This window comes from Ctenopharyngodon idella, chromosome 23 (assembly GCF_019924925.1).
Source record: "Ctenopharyngodon idella isolate HZGC_01 chromosome 23, HZGC01, whole genome shotgun sequence".
Taxonomy (NCBI): Eukaryota; Metazoa; Chordata; class Actinopteri; order Cypriniformes; family Xenocyprididae; genus Ctenopharyngodon; species Ctenopharyngodon idella.
This window is the reverse complement of record NC_067242.1, coordinates 16,020,771-16,038,084: the sequence shown is the minus strand read 5'-3', so window position 1 is coordinate 16,038,084 and position 17,314 is coordinate 16,020,771. Positions and strand designations below refer to the sequence as shown.

General features: G+C 35.6%; 1 protein-coding gene across 1 annotated transcript; it reads right to left on the bottom strand.

The window, feature by feature from the left end:
- Positions 1-1,407: 1,407 nt before the first annotated feature.
- On the bottom strand, positions 1,408-15,461 carry flt3 (fms related receptor tyrosine kinase 3). The gene is made up of 24 exons (XM_051882226.1): positions 15,073-15,461; positions 14,762-14,850; positions 13,637-13,779; positions 13,406-13,512; positions 13,173-13,290; positions 12,868-13,010; positions 11,147-11,283; positions 10,921-11,056; positions 10,507-10,684; positions 10,331-10,428; positions 10,145-10,250; positions 9,795-9,982; positions 8,773-8,861; positions 8,548-8,680; positions 8,358-8,462; positions 8,121-8,231; positions 6,155-6,311; positions 5,838-5,950; positions 4,628-4,746; positions 4,229-4,351; positions 4,023-4,134; positions 3,802-3,901; positions 2,615-2,720; positions 1,408-2,534 (listed from the first exon to the last, which is right to left on the bottom strand). Exons 1-24 carry the CDS (start codon positions 15,143-15,145, stop codon positions 2,355-2,357), a joined length of 2,964 nt encoding a protein of 987 aa, XP_051738186.1. The 5' UTR covers positions 15,146-15,461; the 3' UTR covers positions 1,408-2,354.
- Positions 15,462-17,314: the final 1,853 nt, after the last annotated feature.

Here is a 17,314-nt window from a genome sequence, read left to right as displayed (position 1 = left end):
AAAAATAAACATCAAACATTAAAAAAGATCAAACATCAGAAAAATTAAATAAAGGTTAAAGACTAAACAATATAGTTAGGCCTATTATTCGCATTTTTGCTGTTTTTGTTTTGTTTTTTTTTGTTATTATGTTAGTCATTTGAGTTTAGATTTTGCTTTGAAATGTAATGTTCTTTTCTGGCTTAATATGTTGGATATATCATGACAATGAATGGAAATACTGAGACCATGATATATTAGGTCTGATTACTGTTAAAATTTGCTGTACAACACAGACAAACGTACTGTAAAAAATTAAAGTTGAGAGAACTTAAAAGTTTAAGGCAACCAGCTGCATGAGATTTGAGTTTTCTCCACTTGTTGTTGTATAACAAGTTCAATTTAGAAAAAGTTGAGAAAACTCAAAAATCTCCTGCAGCTGGTTGCCTTTAAGGGATAGTTCACCCAAAAATGAAAATAATATAATTTATTACTCACCCTCATATCATCCCACTCCCAGTGCTCTCTATATGGGCCGATTACAAAACACTACTTCAGAGCATTACGAATCGAATCAGTGAATCGGAGCGCCAAAGTCACGTGATTTCAGCAGTTTAGCCGTTTGATAGGAGATCCGAATCTATAATTCGAAACAAAAGATTCATAAAGCTCAGAAGCTTCATGAAGCAGTGTTTTGAAATCGGCCCATATAGATAGTGTTGAAAAGTCGTTATTTTGTTTTTTTGGCGCACAAAAAGTATTCATGTCGCTTTATAATATTAAGATAGAACCACTGAACTAACATGAACTGTTTTAAATATGTTTTTATGGACCTTGAGAGTTTGAATGGCTTTGCTCTCAATAGAGGCCTCACTGAGCCATCGGATTTCATCAACAATATCTTAATTTGTATTCCGAAGATAAACGAAAGTCTTACAGATGTAGAACGACATGAGGGTGAGTAATAAATGACATTATTTTCATTTTTGGGTTAACTAACCCTTTAAACTTTTACGTTTTCTCAACTTTTGATTTTTTTTTTTTACAACCCATAGTAAAAATTTGGTCAGAGGTTTCACTGGTCTCTGCTCCAAGTGCTCACTGCAGAGCCAAATTACATCCAGTTCCACCTCTCTGGACATCATGGGTTGAGCTTGACCTAGTCCAGCTCCATCTCTGTGGATCTAATGGGTAGGGTTAGGGTGTGGTTGGACCTTCTAGCTCCACCCATTACGCCCAAATTACATCCAGAAAGGAGGAGCTGGCCTCTCCTCTGCTCTCTCCCTCACTTACTGCAGCCCTGGTGTCATGGCACTGGCTCATGCACCGTGGCGCCCCCCTCTGTAGGTCTATGATATAAACACTTTCAAAGTCAAAGCATTCCATATATAACATTATGAGGATACACAGAATTAGGAGACAAAAATGCACAATTTGTATTGTGTTTTATTTTGCTTCTGTTGCATCTTAAACCTTACATACAAAAGATTTTCAGTTACTCCTACACATTTTTGTAGTTTGTGTCTCACATAAAAATAACAATGATCCCTTTTTAATATTATGTCCACTCATTCACTGTCCCAGTGCTCTAAAAGCAAGGACAATCAACAGTGATTATATTACAATCAATACTTTATCATAATTAATACTTTATCACTTTAGACAATGGAACTGAAAAAGCTAATTTTGTTTATAGAAAATAAATGATAAGCATAATGATAAGTTACAATGATAAGCATAACTGTAAGTATACTGTAGACTATTCTTATTACATGATAAATAATATTTAAAGAACAATAATTAAGCCATAAATGTTTTAAAGGTAATTGAATAAATATGAGGAAAAACAATAATAAAGAGTTTTTCTTATAAAAATAGAGCAATTTATTAGAGTCTGCAAATGCAGCAAAAAATATAAACATAATTGATAATGTCAATGATCAGTTCTCAAACAGCAACTCTTGTCATCCTTCATTATGGAGTACAGAAGGTCATTCAGCTGTTACAGTGGTAGGCTACAATTTTGGAATGTTTCTTATTTTTTATAGTTCCTAAAGAAGCTTGCTGCACAAAACAACATTCAAATACTGTATATTATTTATTCCATTGTTTACAGTCATAGAAAAAAAGAAAAAAAAGAAAAAGAAAAGATAACCGAATTAGAGTTAATAGGCCTCAATCCAAAAATATTAAACATTATAGTGGTACAATATGTGCATAAATGATTCATTCAAATTCCTTCCACAATTCCTCCAAATTCCAATTCCATAAAACTAAAAATGCTATGTTTAAGTGGTTATTTATGAAAGCACAAATTATACATTAAGTTTTCCCAATGCCAGACATGATTGCATAGCCAAGGCTTAAACTCATATTCAAAGAAGAGGTTCTGTTCTTACTGATCCAAGACTGTGCATGGATTCGCATTCATGTGAATCCTCAGTGCTGGACCGGTAGACATCCTGTTTATTCTCCATCAATGTAGCATCAGGGGTCACTGGTGCATTCTGGTATGTTACTTCATTGTGGCAGTATCCTCCGACATTGTAATATAGCTGTAAACAGATATCACAGTAAGTGTGCATCCGCCAGAAATGTTAGCATATTTTTAAAATAACTTTCACATGAAAGTCACCCTCTCTTCCAAAGCAGCCAGCTCTTTTTCCATGAAAGCCACAAGCTTGGAGAAACAAGGTCGATCTACAGGATCCAGTGTCCAGCAGCGACACATTACACTGTATCTAAATAAACAAAAACACCAGTATATAAAATACAATATATTTTCTATACATACTCCAGAAGTATTTTACAAATGTACTGCATAATAAATGTTCTGTTGTTTTTGTTGTTGTGTGTGTATATATATATATATATATATATATATATATATATAAATACATACGTACTATACACCGATCAGGCATAACATTATGACCACCTTCCTAATTTTGTGTTTGTCCCCCTTTTGCTGCCAAAACAGCCCTGACCCATCAAGGCATGTATTCCACTAGACTCCTGAAGGTGTGCTGTGGTATCTGGCACCAAGATGTTAGCAGCAGATCCTTTAAGTCTTGCGAGGTGGGGCGTTCATGGATCGGACTTGTTTGTTCAGCACATCCCACAGATGCTCGATTGGATTGAGATCTGGGGAATTTGGAGGCCAAGTCAACACCTCAAACTCGTTGTTGTGCTCCTCAAACCATTCCTAAACCTTTTTGCTTTGTGGCAGGACACATTATCCTGCTGAAAGAGGCCACAGCCACCAGAGAATACTGTTTCCATGAAAGGTCCATGTACATGGTCTGCAACAATGCTTAGGTAGGTGGTACGTGTCAAAGTAACATCCACATGGATGGCAGGACCCAAGGTTTCCCAGCAGAACATTGCCCAAAGCATCACACTGCCTCCGCCGGCTTGCCTTCTTCACATAGTGCATCCTGGTGCCGTGTGTTCCCCAGGTAAGCGATGCACACGCACCCGGCCATCCATGTGATGTAAAAGAAAACTTGATTCATCAGACCAGATCACCTTCTTCCATTGCTCCGTGGTCCAGTTCTGATGCTCACGTGCCCACTGTTGGCGCTTTCAAACTCATTCAAATCCTTACGCTTGCCCATTTTTCCTGCTTCTAACACATCAACTTTGAGGACAAAATGTTGCTGCCTAATGTATCCCACCCACTAACAGGTGCCATGATGAAGAGATAATCAGTGTTATTCACTTCACCTGTCAGTGGTCAATGTTATGCCTGATCTATATATATATATATATATATATTTAAAAAAATTGATTTTGTGTTTTAGTAAAAATAGAGGCACTTACACAGATTCTGCTGCATAATAGGGTTGCTCCATGTGATATCCACTTTCAATCATTCTGTAGAATGCGTTATTCACAGTTATACCAGGATATGGCGTGACTCCTAATAGACATAAATAGTGAGTAAAAATGACAAAACACTGTGTGCTTTTAATCAGGAATGATTTATAGAAACGTTCTTGGTTCAATGCAAGTTAAGCTGTTTTGACAGCAAAGAGAGACACCTAGAGAAAAGATTTCCCATAGAAGAATGCCATAGGCCCAGACGTCACTCTGCATAGTGTAGACCCCTTTGAAAATACTCTCAGGAGCCATCCACTTCACGGGCAAACGCACCTGCAAAAATGTCATGTAAACAATTATAATTACAAGTAAACTAAATAAAGACCAGTCGCATCTAGACTATCACATATGCACCCAAAATACCTACATTTCCTCTTACAACGTAGTTGGAATCATGTTCAATGTCTCTGGCGAGGCCAAAGTCGCCAATCTTCACTTGCCTGCCATGCGTAACCAAAACATTTCTGGCTGCCAAGTCCCTATGGATACACTGTAGGCAGAAGATCGTTCACTAAAGCCTTTTTTTTTTTTTTTTTTTTTTTTTTTTACATTGACTATATAATCATATGAGAAAACAATCAAGATATTAAGCAGTCAGGTATAAAAACAAGTATAGAAGCTACTCTGGTTTGTGACATGCTCATGAAGTATTTAGAGATAGCATTTCGAAAAAAGTGTTACTTTTTTTTTTTTTAAAAAAGTTGTCAGTATTATCTCTGTGAGATAGCAGGAAGTAGAAATTTCATGATCAGAAAGTTAAGCTCACATTTTTAGAGGACAGGAACTCCATGCCCTTTGCAACTTGAAAAGAGAAACTCAGGAGGTCATCATAGGTGAGACTCTGAAGTTCCTCTTCTTGAAGTTTGTCTTCACATTCAAGCATTTCTTTACAGAATTGACATAAAACAATAACAGTTATTTTACTAATTATTATTAGTAATTTGGTAACAAATAAGAAATAAAATTAGCAAATGGACAACAATCTGCAATCACGTATTTGCTTAAAGTGCCCCTATTATGCTTTTTCAGACATTACCTTTCATGTACTGTGTAGTTGTTTGTGAAGGTAAAAGATCTGCAAAGTTTCAAAGATCAAAGTGCACGATAAATGGAGTTATTGTCTCCCAAAAGAGAGAACTGATTCTGAACTGTCTGAACGAGTCGTCAGTATTTCCAGTCTTCCTACACGAACCTACACAGGTTTGTAACAAATTTGCATAATGGTCTTCATTAGCTGCCCGCAAACAATGTCTTACTTTAACCAGCCCTCAAACACTGTTGTAGCTGAGGCCTGGAAGAGTTTGGTTCGTGTTATTGACATGTTGAGACGACGCTGTTTTCTGCACTGCAAAAGTATATCCAGTTTGCGTGCATTTCCAAAGGATGAGGACTCGGGCTCAAATTGAGTAAAACCGAAGCCATCGTTACTGTTCGTATCACTGTGTAAACAAGCGCTGAGAAAGCCTCTGGGGCTGAAATGCAGATATGGTAATGGGTGTTTTGTTTCCGACACACACTGTAAGCAGTAGACAAATCACAACAGACTGAGCCATCTGACCAATCAGAGCAGAGTCGGCTCTCAGAAAGGAGGAGTTTAGAGAGACTGAATCCTTTATCGAACTGTTTCAGGCACTGTGAGAAAAGAGGTGATGCTGCAATGTATATTACGAGAAAATTAAAGTGTTTTTTGACCTTGGATGCATGTAAACCTATTGTAGGAGACCTTAAAAACAATTATGAACCTTTAAAATATAATAATGGGGCACTTTAATACCATAAATTAAAGTTTTATGATTACATGCATGTGAAACTAAGTTAATATGAATAATAAAATTAGTTCATAACACTAGTTAATAGAAAATAATAAAATGTTGATGAATAAAAATAATAAAAAGTTTACCCTCTTAAAAGGCATTGTATAATTCATTCACTTAATGATATTTAAAACATCTCAAATTCTCCTTTTCTCCTCCTACCCTCAACAGTAGACACTGAGCTGATGCTGGGACTGAGCAGTGCCTCGTTCTCCTGTCCTTTGCTTGTAAGAGTCACGTGCAGACATGGGCTGTTATCAGGCTCAACATACCCACTGTGGAGGTGCAACAAGGAGAGAGAAGCACATGGTCTTTAACTGCATGACAGTTTATTCATTTGTGTACACCTTTAGATTTACAGTTCCCCTTTAGCACAAGATATTCATTTCCCTCTGCTCAGCACGGTATTTTTTTATTTTTTTTGCTTTGTCTAAAAGGCCACTAACCTAATTCACTTCTTGGTAGACACTTATACAAACCTGGAGTTTCTCTTCTGCTGGAAGTTGTGGTAGAGGCCTCTAAATCTGTCCCTGTTGAAAGCATCCGTCAGATATTTGTGAAAACGTTCCCTGTTACTCTTCAGGTAGTTCAAGAGATCTCCGTTACAGCAATACTGGAATATCAGGTAAATAGGACCTGTGGATTTAAAAGAAAAGAAAAAGAAATCTATCTGATTGTATATTATCATGCTCATTTGACATAAAAGTAAATAAATGGACATTAAATATTGTTTTAAAGGATTAGTTCACTTTAAAATGAAAATTACCCCAAACTTTACACACCCTCAAGCCATCCTAGCTGTATATGACTTTCTTTTTTTCTGATGAACACAATCAGAGTTATATTAATAAATATCCTGACGCATCCGAGCTTTATAATGGCAGTGAACGGGACCAACGAGTATGAAGCTCAAGAAAGTGCATCCATCCATTATAAACATATTCCACGCGGCTCCAGGGGGTAAATAAAGGCCTTCTGAAAAGAAGTGATGTGTTTGTGAAAGAAAAATATCCATATTTAACAAGTTATAAAGTAAAATATCTAGCTTTCACCAGACCGCCTTCCGTATTCAACGTCACGTCAGTTACGCTTTTTTCGTAAGTTGAATACGGAAGGCGTAGGACGTAGCGTAAGCGTTTTAAACCACGAGAGTTTTACACTTTGTTTGTAAATTGAATATGGAAGGCAGTCTGGCGGAAGCAAGCTATTTTACTTTATAACTTGTTAAATATGGATATTTTTCTTACACAAACGCATCACTTCTCTTCAGAAGGCTTTTATTTACCCCCTTGAGCCGTGTGGAGTACGTTTATACGCAGGAACACACCAAGCGGACGGTCGGCTGTCGGGCAGTTTTTGTTCATCGGCCGACTAAGTTTTCTCAGTGTGTTCCACACCATTGGCTGAAGTTGGTCCTCATCGGCTTTTTTTCGGCCGATTCGACATTTTGAATCAGCGTCGGAGCTCGTCGGTCCGTCGGGCCATCTTATCATTCTGATTGGCTGTTCAGCTACTGCCACCTGCTGGTATGGAAAGGCATTTCATCTTAGACAGGCGCAGAACGGACGTGCTACTTGGCCGTCGGGTGTCAAGAGTCGGTTTGGTGTGTCAGGGCAACTTTGGACCCAGACGCTGTCGACGTGAGCCAACCCCGCAGTCTGCTTTCGTGGCCACTAGTTCGTCGGTGTCGGCTTGGTGTGTTCCTACCTTAAGATGGATGGATGCACTTTCTTGAGCTTCATACTCGTTGGTCCCGTTCACTGCCATTATAAAGCTTGGATGCACCAGGATATTTATTACTATAACTCCGATTGTGTTCATCAGAAAGAAGAAAGTCATATACACCTAGGATGGCTTGAGGGTGAGTAAAGCTTGGGGTAAATTTCACTTTAAACTAATCCTTTAAGTTAAAGTCACCATGAAATCAAAATTGACAATTCTTATTTGTTTTATGGAGTATTTCATAATTTATTATAAATGATTTATCTGTGTACATCAATATTTTTTGCCCTTGTAATATTTATTCAAAATAACTTCCCCTCTTCTCTGATGATGTGTTTACTAGGGTGAGGGCGGGGCAACCTGTCACTCACATGACATCACAACAACAGCAAACCACAAAGATCCAACCATTCAATTTCCGATGGGCAAAATCAAGTCCCACCCTACATTTTTTCTTGTTTTATAGAAGCCATTTCACTTGGATATACGTCACAATAGAGAAGAAAAGACTATCGCACCTTCTGTTTAATGCTGACTTTAAAATGATTTTACTACATATAAAGACAGAGTTCAGAGTGCTGAGATATGGAAACACAGGAGACTGGTTGTCATGCAGGAGGTCAAACATACAACCGACCAATCAGAATCAAATATTCGAGAGAGATGCAAGATATTCATATATACAGGATATGATTCAGAACCCATGACTTCTCCAAATCTTACCTGAGCCTGTGCAAGCTCCGAGCAAGTTGACAATGTTTTCATGGTGTCCAATATGAGTCAGCATTTTCAGTTCAGACATCAGAGCTTCCTTCTCCACTGCCTGGTGCTTGTCTGTTTGATGCATAAGTTAACAATACGAAGTACATGTTTACCAACATATTCCAAAATGCCAATGACATACACGATTGATTGATTTAGTTTTGTAGAGATATTCATGCCAGTTTTGTCATTACTCACCCTTTAACATTTTTACTGCTACCTGAATGGACACTCCTGGCTTGCTGATCCCATATGCTGTAGCCTGCACAACCATCCCAAAAGCACCAGATCCTAGCTCATTTCCTTTGGAAAGCACACAGAAAGAATTACTAACACCTAATAAGTTATTTCTTGCAAGTCAAAAGAAGGTTCCTCGTTCTATCTTTACCAAGCTCAAGATTTTCTCGTGGAAATTCCCATTTCAGGTCATATTTAAACTCCTTGAAATCAATGTATATGTAGTCATTGTCATTGGGTCCGACCATCTGAATCATCTGGATCTGACACTGGTACGCAGGCTTCTGTGACAAAGGAGTGACAGTATATGTTTCAGAAGGTAAGATCTATGATTCTAGGAGTTTGTCATTATGACAAAGACAGACTACAGGTTTACCTTAACTCTGATGAAGATGATTAAGGCAAAGACGACCACGAGGAGTATGAAAATGAGCAGGAAACAAATCACATATTCAATGCGGAAACCTGAGGAAAAAGAGAGTGATTTTTATGGTGTAAATTTTTTTAAAGCCTGCATCTGCTAACCAAACTGAACTAAAAGAGTGACTCACTCTTAGTGCTAACTATATTTGAAACTAAAATTAGGGCTGATTACTGAATTAACATTGACAGACAATATGTGATCTTCATGTAAGATCATATAATCATCATGTAATCGCCTGCTTGAAAATAAAGTTCCTAAAGAAAAACACCTTTTCTCAGCTGTACAAATTTACTATAAACAAAGACTGCAAAATTTCGGGTTTTTTGGTATGTTTAATTAAAATTCTGTGCCTCTCTATGTGGTGTGAAAATATTTCACACATATTTACATAAATAAATATGTAAATATGTGAGGAATATTTCCTGCTATTAGTCCTACCATTCAAATGTTAGGGACGGTAGTTTTTTTAGTTTCTTATGCTCACCAAGGCTGCATTTAATTGATCAGAAAATCAAGTAAATGGTAATATTGTGAAATATTATTAAAAAATCTTAATATATTTTATTATTTATTCCTGTGATGGCAAAGCATCATTACTCCAGTCTTCAGTGTCACATGACTCTGAATATGATGATTTGCTGCTCAAGAAACCTCACAGTTGAAAACTTTATATTTTTGTGAAAACCATAATACATTTTTTTCAGGATTTTTTTGGTCAATAGAAGGATCAAAAGAGCAGCATTTATTTGAAATATAAATCTTTTGTAACAATGTAAATGTCACTTTAATGTCCCTTTTGATCAATTTAATGCATTCTTGCTGAATAGAAGTTTTAATTGGTAGTGTAAAGAGTTATGAAGATCTAGTAAGATAAGCAAGATGCACAGAATTATGCTAGTCAGTGTTTAGGTTAACTCTGCTGAGTTCAATGCTCAAAGCAATCAGTTTCAGAAGCGTTCAAGGTTTAGACTCACTCGTTTGCACTGGTGTTTGATCACTGCAGTCAGTCCCTGCTTCGTTAGTGATGCAGCATTTAATATAAATGTCCTCCCAGTTCGAGTGTGGTCTGGCAAAGTGAATTTTCTTATGACAGAACTGATCTGAATCCATGAACTTGGGCTGGGCAACAGGCATCTCTTTCCAGTCTTCATCTTCAGTACAGCTGTGAAAATATTCAGAGTTTAACTTTATTTGCAAACAATGGCATGTTTCAGTAGAGAAGTTGGTTATAAGTCATATATATGTTAAAGTAAATGACTTATATTTCTTGTATAAACATATTTATGTCATTGGTTATCTCTTCTTCTTAATATTGATGACTTACTCAGCATGTGATGGACAGATCTTCCAAGAGACATTCACAGGTAGAGGGCTTTGAGTCTCACAAGTGGTGAAGCTTGAATCTTTGCCTATTTTAATTGAATGAATGTCTGCAAAATGCATTGCGTATTAATATATTTCACATTTAACATCTCTTTATTATTCTTTCAAACTGTTTATGACCACTCACCTAAAATGCAGAGAGAGATATTCCTTGTGATACTATACTCTTGAGTCTTTAGTTTCATTTGATACTGGCCCGGTTCAGGGTCACACAGCTCAAAAGTGCTAAAGAGAGAATGAACAAAATAAGCAAACACAACTGCACACTAAAATGGATTACAATGGATGGCATGAGGTAAATACCTATTAAAATTAAGGTGATGAGTCGCTCTGCCCTGTATTTCGGTTTGATTTGGTGTAATCCAGTGACACTGGGCTTTTGGAAAGGAGAACACCTGAGCCTGGAAGCAGAAGCTTGCCTTATTTTTTGCTAGTATGCGGTTGTTCTCATTCAACTGCAATATGTCGATTTTATCATTTTCTGTCAAGGAAGGATTGCCAATAGAAGAAGAGCAAAAATATAATTTTCATTATTTTTTGCACAACAATACATTGTCTCAATTTTCAATCAAAAATTTGGTAAAATGAACTTTTTGCACTTATGCAATTGCTCTAAATATGTATTACTCACTGTGTTTTCTATAATCACATTTATTAAAATACAAATTTAAAACTTTTAAAAAAAAAAAAAAAAAAAAGGGCAATGGCTTTACTTACCAAAGACCTTGACATAGGTTTTAGTGTGGTTGTATTTAGATGAGCAGATGTACTCCCCACTATGTGTTACATTAACTGATTCGATAAAAAAGTGCTCTGCCCAATCCCAAAAATGTATTGAAGTAATTCCCTTGACCTGCATAAAAATAAGTGAGAACATCAGCAAATGGCCAGAGCACTGAAACTATGATTTAATATTTCTTCATGGTTACAATCCACATCTTACTGCTGTGTTATTGAAGTTCCATCTCAATTCAGGGTTTCCAGGGTCTTTAAGGTTTATGGTGCAACGGAGTAGCAGAGACCAACCAGATTTCAGGAAAATCATAGGAGGTTTTTGCCCGTCCACATTTGTAACCAGATCTGAAGGATAACCAACACAATTTGCATAAGGTTTTCACTCTAAACCAAAACCCCTATATAACCTAAACTGTAAAAAAAAACCCAACCCAAATCTGTTAAATTTACAATAAAAAACAGGTGCTGTGGTTGCCAGAAATTTACCATAAAAAAATATGATAGCAACATTTTAAGTTTTACGGATTTAATTTAAATTTACAGTAAAATACCGTATTTCATTAACTGATATAATGTTACCATCCTATTGAAGAACTAATATCTGTTTTGTACCTTTATAATACACTGACAACCACCAAACACAATTGTTCATCACAAGCAGCTTTTTCCACCAATGTTAATACTAATATATAAGGTGCACAGTGTAATTCACACAAACATTAAACACCATCATGGCAACACACATGAAATTAAAAATGCAATAAACATTAATTTAACAACATTAGATGTAACATAAAACCCTGATTTACATAGCTGATTAGAAAAAAGTTAGAAAAACTAAGAAGACACAGAGTTATTTCAACGAAAATACATCAAATGTGAAGTGTCATGCAGGGAATTACGGGAAAGTCAATTTGTTCTTGTTCTTTTTTCCAAAAACAGTATTTTACTGTAAAATTACATTAAATGTATGGTTAGACCTATTACAGTTATTCACCATATATAATATGGAAACTTTCTGTTACCCAATTAACAGTTAGTCACCATAGCATTTTTACAGTCTTTTACCGTTACAATCACGGTCATTTATCCCACATCATCTAAATAATACTTGCCGTCAAACAGTGCTGACATTTTCCTAGGAAGTTTCCAAGCAAGTTGTTAAACTTGGCTGTTACCATTGTGGAATGAGATATTATAATATTTTAATATCTGGATACATATCTGATTTTCATGTAAAGTTTTCATCTTTGAGGTAGGGGGCATTTGTTGATATATAATATTAACATGTTTTCATATAAAAAAAACAGCATTATTTATCTGTTCTTTAGATAAGAAAATAAATATTTTAAGAACTTTTAATTCAGGTATCATATTAAGTAAAATCCAAATGAGGTCGCTGACAGTATTTCAACAATGACTTATTGTCTCTTGACCCACAGACCGTAAAGATTGGGAAAAAATGAAAAGTTTGGGTCAGTATGATTAAAGAAATCAATACTTTTATTCAACAGGGATGCATTAAATTGATCAAAAGTGACAGTAAAGACATTCATAACGTTACAAAAAATTTGTATTTCAAATAAATGCTATTCTTCTCATTCATCAAAGAATTGGAAAAAAAAAATTATAGTTTCCACAAAGTTTCTTGAGCAGCAAATCAGCATATTAGAAGGATTTCTGAAGGATTATGATACACTGAAGACTGGAGTAATGATCTCTCACATGAATAAATTACATTTTCTTCTAAATTGTAATAATATTTCATAATATTACTGTTTTTACTGTATTTTTGCTCAAATAAATGCTGCATTGATAAGCTATAGAACATAATAACATTAAGAACCCCAAAGTTTTGAACGTTTGTGTACATGTATTAAAAAAATAGATGCAAATTATGTAACTATTGTAAAAAAAAAAATTACGTACCGTAATTATAGATCTTAGTACATTCTTCTCCCAGTGAATTATAGGCACAGCACTTTACATTTGGAGATTCAGGATGATGGTAATCCTTCAGAATGCTCTCTGTCTTATACCTCTTATTCGTCATGCTCTCCTTTGGTTTTTTACTAAATGGAAAACAAACATACAGTTATAGCAGCGATTTATATAATAAATTCTCCCTACAAGGTACCATCCCTTACTAAAAAGGTATGCTGTCACTGGGGCAGTACCCTAAGGTACAAATGTGTATGTATCTAAAATGGTAGCAGACCATATCTTCATATTACCTGCTACCATACCACCTGATGGTTGGTTTTGGGTTCCCCTCAGAAGTACACACTAATTGAGCTAAATTGCTACTCCCTTCTTTTGCAATAGCTTTGAGCACTGGAACTGATGGCCTCCCTTTATAGAGACAACAAAGAGACGTCTTAAATGAAACAACTCAAGCAGGGTAAAGTAATGGATTAGATCATAAATAGAGATGTTTTATGTGTATTTGACTAAATGTTTGACTTACTTTGTGGTGACTGAATAACTGTAACACTATGATTGCCACAGATTACAGTGTATATTCCATTTCCAAATCTCTCAGTGTTCTGTAATGGATCCATAGAGGAATTTATCCTGTCGAAAGCATATAAAAGATTTTGATAATTTATTCATCTTTAACATCAGGTGATGTATTAGAGTAGCCTAATCCATTCAAACCTTCATTAAACAATCATCCATCCATCCAACAGATACAAACCTTTGATAGCAGAGACATTTAAGCCCATCTGAGCTGTTTTGTTGACATGCACTGTAAATTTCCACAGTTTGTCCTTCAATGATGTCCAGTTTAAATGGGTCAGAACTCATCAAATCAGTCTCTTCCAATGTGCATTTTACGGTCTGAAAAAAAGAAAAGAAAGTGTGTACAGACTTTAACACTCCAGTTGTCATCACCATCAATGCTGAAAAAAGAGCAAACCTAGCTTGACAGTAACAGTAAAGCTCTGTGGTCATTACTGCAATTTCTGTAAAGTCATCAGTTCTGCTTTTATTTATAGCTGCTTTTAACTGCTTAAAAACTGGATAAACAATAGTACATAAATGCAAGATCAAAAAAAGACCTAACACCCTTTCTTACAGAAAGGCTTGTTACAAATAATAACAATAAACACAAATAAACTATGAGATAAGCTAATGTATAGGTTCATTACACAAAAAGGGTGTTTAAATGCTTAACTATACTAAACTTTAACAATTAACTGTAAACTTAACTTTACTGTGTTATTAAATGCATTTTTTCTTAAATACAGACAAAATTTCTATTCATCATCATCTTTTTTTTTTTTTTTTACCCTTTTAACATCTTAACTACTCCTTAATAAAATAATGTAAAATCGCATACATTAAAAAAAAAAAAAAAAAAGGACAATGGACAAATGTCTCCCTTTTCAATCACTTTAAATGATCAACCCTGTTGCCATGAATTTCTACAGTAAACAACTTAATGATTATGATGCAGAACGTTTAAAATTTTACAAAAATGTACTTTACAAATGATCTTTTATAAATGGAAAAGACCCTACATTTAATTCAATGTAACGTTCACTATAAGGTAAATCTCGAGTGAGTGAATAGTTCATCCCCTAAAAAATGCTAGGTTGTTTCATTTTTATTTTTAGTTTTTTATTTAACGGTTGGGTTTGTCCATATTTGACCCAAATTTGGGTTGAGACAACCCAGCATTTTTAGAGTAGGTATCTCTAACCTCAACCCTGTGGCATATGTGGGTAAAGCTAAAATATCAGCTTGGAAGGAGTCTGAGAGCTGTAGGCAGAACGATGTACTGAGCCGTGCAGTGAGCGGCTGATCAGAAGGACTTTACCGATCCATCAGTGTCACACTGTGAACGAGTCTCGGTCGAAGCGTCCGTCTTCGCGCTGCCGTGAGCGCTCAAGTGCAGCACGAGTAAGACTTCGGTATGAGATGAGAACAAAACAAAAGTGAGAGAAAAGTGAACGGAACTGAACATAATTGAATAAACTAGACCTTAAACTAATGGAGCAAATTTATAACAATAGACAAAATTAATCACACAAGATTAATCCATTAACATAACTAGCTATAAATTAACTATATTGCAGTGTGTCACCGGGTCAGTGGTAAATACAGTAACAAATATTTTGTCCGACTTACCCACCAAAAGCCTCTTTCCTGCACGCATCGCGTGAATGCATAACAGTTTCTTCCTCGACCCTTGTGTGATCATGAAATAGGATGGACAGCGAACAGAGGCGCAAAGACTTTCACTTCAGCGCATGACACAAAACATCACTTCTTAATAAGGCTCAGAGGCATTCGCTTCAGCACATGACACAAAACATCACTTTACTGACGTTTAAGCACTTCTTTAAATGCATCAGGTGGGGTATCACTGCCAGCAACTTAAAAAAGAAGCCTTTTGGCAAGTAGGCTATTGTTTCTAAAAAGGGATTATATTTCTGGTAGCCTATTATTTATATTGGAGAATTTTTCTTTGACAGCGGTAGCCTATTGCAGCATAATATAATAATAATGGCTATATGTATGTGTAATAATATACATATATATGTATGTATGTACATATATTCATATATATTTACATACATATATACATATACATATACAGTTGAGCTCAAAAGTTTACATACCCCTTGCAGAATATGCAAAAATGTTAATCATTTTAACAAAATAAGAAGGATCCTGAAAATTGCATGTTATTTTTTTATTTAGTACTGTCCTAAATAACCTATTTCACATAACAGTTGTTTACATAAAGTCCACAAGACAAAAAAGTTGCTGAATTTATAAAAATGACCCCGTTCAAAAGTTTACATACTCTTGATTCTTAATACTGTGTGTCATTACCTGGATGATCTACGACTGTTTTTTTGTTTTGTGATGGTTGTTCATGAGTCCCTTGTTTGCTCTGAGCAGTTAAACTGAGCTCTGTTCTTCCTAAAAATCTTCTAGGTCCTGCAGATTCTTCAGTTTTCCAACATCTTTGCATATTTGAACCCTTTCCAGCAGTGACTGAATGATTTTGAGATCCATCTTTTCACACTGAGGACAACTGAGGGACTCAGACACAACTATTAAAAAAAGCTGCAAACATTCACTGATGCTCCAGAAGGAAACACGATGCATTAACAGCCTGGGGGTGAAAACTTTTGAACAAGAAGATGATGTGCAAGTTTTTCTTATTTTGTTCAAAGGTCATATTTTTGGAAGCTGCAAAAGATACTTACATGTTTCCCAGAAGACAAAAAAAGTACAATTTATCCTGTTCATCCAATTGAAAAAGTTTAAAGTTTAAAGTTTTCCTTCTGGAGCATCAGTGAATGTTTGCAGCTTTTTTAATAGCTGTGTTTGATATGTGAAATAGCTTATTCAGGACAGTACTAAATAAAAAATAACATGCCATTTTTTTCATGATCTTACTTATTTTGTTAAAATGATTAACATTTTTGCATATTCTGCAAGGGGTATGTAAACTTTTAAGCTCAACTGTATATATATATATATATATATATATATATATATATATATATATATATAATATATCTCCACAGAATCCGGCCCAACCAAATGATTAATGCACAAAAAGAAAACTGCCTAGCTTATTGGAATGAAAAAAACAAAAACAAAACAGTAAATGTTATTTGGCCCTAAACAGAAATTACACAACAACAGAATACCTGATCACAGTCAGAGACCACAAACTGAGGAAAAAATATGACTAGACTCCCATCTACCACAGCCTGGCTATAGGAAGGGCAGATGCCAGGAGAAAAAGAAACAGAGCTACTATATTGAATTAACTATATTGAAATTCGAAAACACTTCTTTCCCAAATCTGAAATGATTTGTCCCAACTTCAAAAAGCTGGAGAATGATGCACAAGCTCAATATTTACTTGGTGAAACAAGAGACTGCACTAGTGGCAAGGTATACATCAATTTCAGCCACAAAAAAAAAGGGAAGAGTCTCTCTCTCTCACACACACACACACACACACACACTCACACTCACACTCACACACACTCACACTCACACACACACACACACACTCACACTCACACTCACACTCACACACACTCACACTCACACACACACACACACACACACACACACACACACACACACACACAGCACTTTGTTCTGTTTTTCTACACTTGTTCATCACACAATTCGTTCCACTTTTGTTTATTTTTATTTTTCCTGCTCATATAAATGCTATGGCAATACTATGTACAATTTGTCGTGCCAATTATAAGCTCAACTGAATTGAATTAAACTGAACTGAGAGAGAGAGAGAGAGAGAGATAAAGTGCAAAGCAACATTCCATGTTTTTAAGCACTCAAGCTTAAAATACAAGAATTTAACATTTCAACACTT

Bases quoted from the DNA above. Each gene is read 5' to 3' on its own strand.
- flt3 (XM_051882226.1), bottom strand. From the start codon at position 15,145: ATGATCACACAAGGGTCGAGGAAGAAACTGTTATGCATTCACGCGATG. The intron at 5,951-6,154 runs GTTTGTATAAGT...GCACCTCCACAG, and splicing joins CAGCAGAAGAGAAACTCCAG to TGGGTATGTTGAGCCTGATA. The intron at 2,535-2,614 runs GTGACTTTCATG...ATCTGTTTACAG, and splicing joins TGGCTGCTTTGGAAGAGAGG to CTATATTACAATGTCGGAGG.